General features: G+C 34.4%; 1 protein-coding gene across 1 annotated transcript; it reads left to right on the forward strand.

Moving 5' to 3' along the window:
* The first annotated feature begins 3,861 nt into the window (after nt 1-3,861).
* BAG4 (BCL-2-associated athanogene 4) lies at nt 3,862-6,631 on the forward strand. Its single transcript, XM_039024959.2, has 4 exons — nt 3,862-4,429; nt 4,978-5,258; nt 5,365-5,511; nt 6,260-6,631. The coding sequence occupies exons 1-4, from the start codon at nt 4,207-4,209 to the stop codon at nt 6,455-6,457; spliced, it is 849 nt and encodes a 282-aa protein (XP_038880887.1). The 5' UTR covers nt 3,862-4,206; the 3' UTR covers nt 6,458-6,631.
* The last annotated feature ends 1,027 nt before the right edge of the window (nt 6,632-7,658 follow it).

The raw sequence follows: 7,658 nt of genomic DNA on the forward strand, positions 1-7,658 counted from the left end.
AAACGAATGCTCAATCGTTTAAAAGACAGCAACCTATCGTGTAGGAAATGCCCTGCGATCGTTTAGCTACGACCATCTGAGTGAACTATCGTATAGTAACACTCCACAATTGTTCAGTCTCTCTTTTAGCTATCGTTTAGTGAAAACCAATTCACTTGATAGCAATCCATGAGTACTTTTCGAGAATAGAAACTCTTCCTTAATTCAGGAAAAACAATTTCTTTTTATTTCACGGTTACCATAAAACCACCAATAACCTCCCACTCAATTGGTTATTAGAGAAAACGAGATAATTATCCAATAATTAATATTATTATAAATATATATATGATAACCAACTTACCATATTATATTTATAACCTATAGTTTTAAGATTTCATCTCATGAAACATATAAACCATAGCTTTTTTTCTATTTTATGGTACTTAATATAAATCACATTTACATTAATCCTCCACTTGATGTATCTCATACATCACACCGATCATATCATATATAATCGAATTTCCTCTTGTCAATTTGATTATTTCAAATCAATCCCAAGAATTGATTCTCAACTTGAATCCATTGAGCTACCAAGGGGACCTTATGGACATGTAGCTTAAAGCTCCAATGGTACGTGAATAACGGACTAAACTCTTTAGTCACAGGATTTACCATCCATTAACTGCCGAGCACTCCACTAAAGACCGACAACTGCACTCTCCTTACTACATATATATTTTGTGTCCATATCAACCAATCAACAATGCGATAACCCTTCACAGATCACTCGTAAGTATAGTTGGGCCAATTTACCGTTATGCCCTTATAGTTACATCTAACTTCTTAAGTACCACTGATCCCTCTAATGAACATAAGTCATAGTCCTCCTATGACTGAGTCCTCTCTTCCAAAAAGAAGCTGTGGCCACTATGTTCAAGACCCGGAATCAGCCCTTAAGGGAGCAATTTATCTACTTACCCCTGCTTCGGAGAAGAAGTGAATTTCATCTTCTATAACTGAGTTTCCAGCTCCAAATTAGACAAATTCCCAAAAAGGTAGGCATGTTGAGTTGGCAATCTGGCCGTTCTCACCCATACTAATCAAAGGACCGCTCTCAAAGGCAGGATTTCCAAAACACTCGAGATTGAGACCATGTCACCTATGGTCATTTAGGTGAGATATAAGTCTCAAGTATCAACGGTGTTATATAAAGAGATGAATCATCTCGTGGTCCGGTCTTATACAAACTCTTTGTATAGGACACCCCCGCTCGTATATCTCCACATGAATGGTCAGGATCTACCATCTGTAGTAGTTCACAACACTTGCAAACCTCTACAAAGCGGGCCATATCCGTAGTGTCAGCAGGATCAGGTATCCCTCCTTAATCCTTATACTATAGACCGTTTTAGGTTATCATTTAAGACATGATTCACTTGTATATCTCATATACATGCTGAAGTTTACATACATTAACCATGGAGCTTAGTTTATTGGATATGAGTAAATGCCAAATAAAATAACTCTTATTTTATTCATAACAATGTGTACAGTTTACAAACTACGAGACCCTGGAAGAATTAAGATACCAATCCCAACAATCTCCCACTTTGTCCTAATGCCTCGGGAGACTAATGTACAATACGTGAAAAATTACAAGTACAATATACAATAAACTAGGGTATACTCTATACCCAGTATCATCTCCCACTTGTCCTAGACAAGGTGCTGCATGTCCCATAGACCCAGACTCTCCAGATGATCCTTGAATACTTTAGCTGTGAAAGCCATTGTAAACGGATCAGAAATGTTGTGCTCCAACATGATTTTCGTGACTATCACATCACTATGATGCACAATCTCCCTGATCAAGTGGTATTTTCATTCTATATGCTTACCTCGACGATGACTCCGAGGTTCCTTCAAATTTGCCACAACCTCGCTGTTATCAAATTAAAGAGTGATCGAAAAATCCATATTTGGAACAACTTTCAAATCTGTAAGGAATTTCCTCAGCCAAATAGCCTTCTTAGCTGCTTCACAAACGACTATATATTCGGATTTCATAGTGGAGTCTACGATGCATCCTTGTTTGATGTTTCGCCACACTACAACCCCTCAATTAAGAGTGAACACTGACCCCAAGGTCGATTTACGAGAATCTTTATCAATCTAAAAGTCAGAGTCTGTATATCCTGTAAAGATCAAATTCTTATCTCCATACACGAGCATGTAGTCCCTCGTTCTCCAAAGATACTTAAGGATCGTCTTGACTGCTGTCCAGTGATCAAATCCTGGATTGGACTGATAACAACTGACAATCCCTACTACATAGCAAATGTCGGGTCTGATACACAACATTGCATACATTAAGCTTCCAACAACTGAAGCATAGGGAATCCATCTCATCTCCACAACCTCTTGATATGTCTTAGGACATTGATCCTTAGACAAAACGATTCCATGCTTGAAGGGTAATAAACAATGACTCAACACATTCGTGGAACATCCTTAGACAAAACGAGAATGTGTGAGAATGTGTGTGGCTAAGATCAATGACTCAACACATTCGTGGAACATGTGGTTTTTCTTCTAATAAAAATCTTTCAACGATATTATACGAAGACAACACGACATGTATAGCCCAAATCAAAGGAGGATATATTAAAGAAAATAGAACAAAGCATATTTCACCGAAACTTTTCTACACTCATGATCTTGAAGAAAATGACAACATCACTATACAACAAATCTGTTCAAAGGTTAACTTGACAGACTTATTTACAAAGATATTACCTACCACAACCTTTGAAAAATTGGTGCACAATATTTGAATACGGTGACTCAGAGATTCGAGTGATGTTTCCACGAGGGGGAGTAAATAGACTTTATTTTTTTTTTAGAGTATTAGATTATATGAAATATGTATTCTTTTTTTTTTTCTAACCCAAATAGCCTAGTATCATCTCCCATTTATTTACAAAGTTTTAATTTTCCATTTGTCTCTTTTAATTCATGTCATAAAGTTACATCTTTTATGATGTAATCTCACATTAAATCTAAAATTTTCAAAAAAGATATCTTCTTTCATCTAATTCTAATTCACGTTAAATGATAATATAATCTTTTAAATTTCATTTGGTCTAATTCTAATTCACGTTAAATAATATAAAAGAAATATTAAAAAAAATCACATTTTCTCTAATTTAAATTCACGTTAAATGATAATAACTTTTCTTAAAGATTCCATATTATTTAATTATGATGATAACAAATTTCCCAAAAGAAAATGTCATTTTATTTCACTGCAATTTTGTTGATAATTATTTTTTTTTTGAAAAAAAATCATTTTATCTAATTCTTTAAAAATCTCACTTTATCTAATGATTTCAATAAAACCAAATATTTACCCTTTTATTTGATATAAAGTTATATATAATAATTTTATTTTAATTAAAAAAAAACGATATATGGGATAATTTTATTTTAATTTAAAGATTAAATCAAAGATTTGTCATAGTTATATTATTTTAATTATAAAGGTTAAATTATTTGTAACTACCATCAATTTATCTTTGATGGTAGAATATTAAATTTTATTAAGATAATTATTTAAAATACCAAAATTACTGATTTTTTCGAAATTTTCTATGCTCATTTTTTTATATTTGAAAATTAAGTTATATCATATTTATCTTACCTTTTTTTCCCCTTTTTCCTCGTAGAAAGGAATCATTTTTAATTACTTTTGGATTTTCTTACTTAAAATTTTCAATTACTTTAGTTGATGAAAGAGAAAAAAAGGAAAAATAAAAAGAAAAAGAAAAAGAAAAAAAGAGAGGATGTAAAAATTAAGAAAAAATAAATGCAAAAGGGTTTCATTATTATTATTTGAGATAAAATGCCAACAAAAAGATTTTTGAATAGATTTATCTGGCCTGTCGGGGCCGACCTAGATGATCTGGATAGAACTAGAAGAGATCGTATTCCTAATTGTAATTGGATTAGAATTCATAACAGAAATCAACGGACCAAAAATTCTACAAATTCGTGGAAGAAGCAAATTGGGTTGTGATTAAAATTTCCAAAGCTTTGAAATTCCTTTTCCGATCAGGAAATCGAGTTGAAACCGCTATAAATTTTGCCAAATCTCTCTTTTTTTTGTGTGGGGTTTCCGTTTCTGTTTCTGATTGAAGGATTTTACTGTGGAAAAATAAGAATATGACAGAGAAGAATCCGTATCTGAGTGGATCAGCCACTGTACAGAACGAGAAGAACGACGAAACTGAGTGGGAGATGAGGCCCGGCGGCATGCTCGTCCAGAAGCGAGAAGATAACAATGGCGCCGATGTTTCTTCTACCGGCCCCATGATCGCCGTCAGTGTTACTCACGGCCATGGCCCTACCAAGTACAAGCTTTTCCTTCCTGCTCAATCGACTTTTGGTACTCTCTTTCTCTACTGATTTTCCTCTGTTCTTTAATCGAATACTCCTTGTTCTTATTTTAGTGCTTTGTGTTGCTCATTTGGGTTTGAGGGATTTGATCTCTTGTATCAAGTTCTTTTTAGGGTTTTAGTTCTGATTTGTATTGATTGAAATCAACTGATTTATCGGGTTTTTCCTGTTGTGGTGGGAAGATTAGATGTGGCTTTGTCGGATTTGACATGGGTTTTTAGTTCTTTTTTTCTAGAGTTCGTGGAATGGTCTGTTTTGGGTTTGATTTAATGGGTGAGTTTGAGTTTGGGGGTTGTGGCTTCAACTTATTTGTTTGTATGAATGTTGACTTCCTTAATGTCTTCTTTCATTTGTATTGGGAAGTTGGGAACAACTTGTTTTGTTTGACATTGTTGTTTTCTTCTGTTTCTGTGGATTGATGATAGTAAATGAACTCTCCCCATTCATGGTATCTGGCACATGTTCACTTGTGTACTTATAATGGAGTTTGGACCAGTTTCCATGTTGGTGATTTTGTGTGTGTTGCTCCTTTTGCAGGTGATATGAAAAAACACCTTGTGGCGAAGACCGGTTTGCAGCCTGAAGAGCAGAGACTCCTATTTCGGGGTAAGGAGAAGGATGATGATGAGCATTTGCATACCGCAGGGGTGAAGAATTTGTCAAAGATTTTACTCTTGGAGAACAAGACAAGCAAGCAGAGGAAGGTGGTGGAAGATGTTAAGGTGGTAGAAGAGGTTAAGAGAAGTGATGGGGGGGTTTCAAAGGCATCAGAAGCCATTGCCGATGTTCGGTCTGAGGTTGATAAGCTTTCAGATAGGGTGAGTCGCTCTTGCAGTTTGTGAAAACACTTGATTTACCTCTGTAATGTGATGCTATGCTGGTTTATCTTTTGTGGGTGTGTTTATTAAAGTGTTATCTCTATAGGTTGCTGCCTTGGAAGTAGCTGTTAATAGTGGCACAAAGGTCGCAGACAAGGAATTCGTAGTATCAACAGAGCTGCTGATGAGACAATTGTTGAAATTGGATAGTATTGATGCTGAAGGAGAAGCAAAGTTGCAGAGAAAAGCTGAGGTTAGTATTTAGACATTGATGGTTACACGCAATTATACTGCGTAGTGGTATAGTTTGAGTAATCCCTTTATATGCATCCATCTGATATAAAATAAATAATCTCATGTTGATGGAAAAAAAACAATTCTTAGAGGGACTTAACATCATTATGCTGATATTTGTATGCGACCAATTTTCATATATGAAAATATAGTTCTTCGTTTTACTTTGGTAATTGAAGTTACTGGATTTAGTAGTATTCATTTTTAAGGATGTCTGCATTAGTAATATGTTCTATAGTTTGTCCAACTGTGTCCTACTCAATTCATTAGAAGTCTATGTTATTGATTGGTATGCTAAGGTACAAGACCTTTTACATGATATTTTAGTGTTGCTGTTCAGTACTACCCTTTAGGGAGAATTCCCACTGACTATAATTGAATTAGCAATTTGGAGTCTCCTAATAGTAAACTTGTACGTTTAATAAAAATCTTGCTTGCTCGTCATTGCTGCTGCTAATATGCGTGGTTAAATGTTTCGTCTAATTGAACAGTGCTCTTTTGCATTTATGATTAGGCTTCACTCGGTTAGGTCAGATTCTATTAAAAGCAAATTTTTTCCTTGCAATCTGTTGTGGACTTTAAAGTAATCTCAAACATGTGTGCACCTAAAATAAAGTTTGGCATTCTATAACTTCAAAGTTACATCAAAGCATATGATAATCCCAAAAATCATTTAGCATCAGTTCTAAGCAGATAGCTTTGAACAGGTATGTCGTGTCCAGAACTTCGTGGACACACTCGATGCGTTGAAGGCCCAAAACTCTAAATCAATCATCAAGAATCACAACACGGTTTCAGTGACGACAGAATGGGAGACCTTTGACTCAGGAGTCGGTAGCTTGACTCCCCCATCCCCTGCTCCATCTTCTACAAGAGTAACTCAAGATTGGGAACGGTTTGATTAGCTCATTGGAACAGCCCCACGAGTTTCATTTATTTAAAGTCTATTAGTATTAGTCAATCATAAAGAACATCAAATACATGTAGGCATGACAAAAGCTATCATTTCTTATTAACTCAGTTGTTGTTTCAATATTAAGTTATATTTAATGAATGAAAACAGATTGAGCACAATGAAATGACTGGAATCATATACTGGATTTGCTTTGTTTCTCTTTCTCTTTTCCACAACTTGAAATCTCAGAGCACAGGCAAAGAGACCAAAAACCTTGGCCCTGCTGTCATATGGACATTGTCCTGTTCGTTACATTATTATTAATTGTTATGAATGCTTCTGAGAACGGGATGGGCCATAGGGGTCTCCTTACAGTGACAATCAGCCTTGTCCCATCGGACACGACTCATCGAAGTCGAATGTTAAATGTTTGTAACAAAAAAATTATAGTAAGTTCCATAACCACTGGACCCTTTACTGTGATGGGGCCATTTTTGGTTGTGGATTTCAACAAAAAACTGTTAGCATAGTTTTATAAGCAATTAGTGTACTGTACCTTCTCTTCTGCTCCCTCACAGGTCATACCGATCTTGTTCATTACTATGGATTGTATCCTACCACTTTCGGAGCTGCATATGTATTCTTATCTGACACAGGATTTACTGTCATTATCTTTTTTTTTTTTTTTTTTGGTTTACTGTTCTTATTTTGTTCTACATAATTTGACCTGTTTTCTTTTATCAGGGAAAATTGTTAAAAATTCTGATCAACTATAAATATTTCTACAGTTCAAAATTATTGGTGGATTGGGTCAATTTTGAGTTAAGTTATGGGTTGAAAGAAGTGTTTAAAGAGTTCAAACTATTCTAGATTAAAAAAAAAAAATGTTGAGTGATATAAAATATTAAAATCAGAAAAGACAAAAATAGGTTGAAAGAAAGAAAAAATGAAAAATAATTAGGTATATTAAGATAATTGATGTACACAAAAATATGTTGATAAAACGAGATGTCAAATCTTCCTTGTGATGAACTTTTTTCACGACTCGAATTGAATCATATCACTATTGTGGTTTCTTGTTTTAATTTAATTTGTGATTTTTATCTGATTGCTATCATATTATTATTTGATTTCTATATGATACTCCGTAGTTTGTTATTTCTATTTGATTGTCATCTGATTTTTATTCGATATTAAGTAATTCACAATTC

The sequence above is a fragment of the Benincasa hispida genome, chromosome 3 (assembly GCF_027475165.1).
Source record: "Benincasa hispida cultivar pf3 chromosome 3, pf3_genome.v1.1, whole genome shotgun sequence".
NCBI lineage: Eukaryota > Viridiplantae > Streptophyta > Magnoliopsida > Cucurbitales > Cucurbitaceae > Benincasa > Benincasa hispida.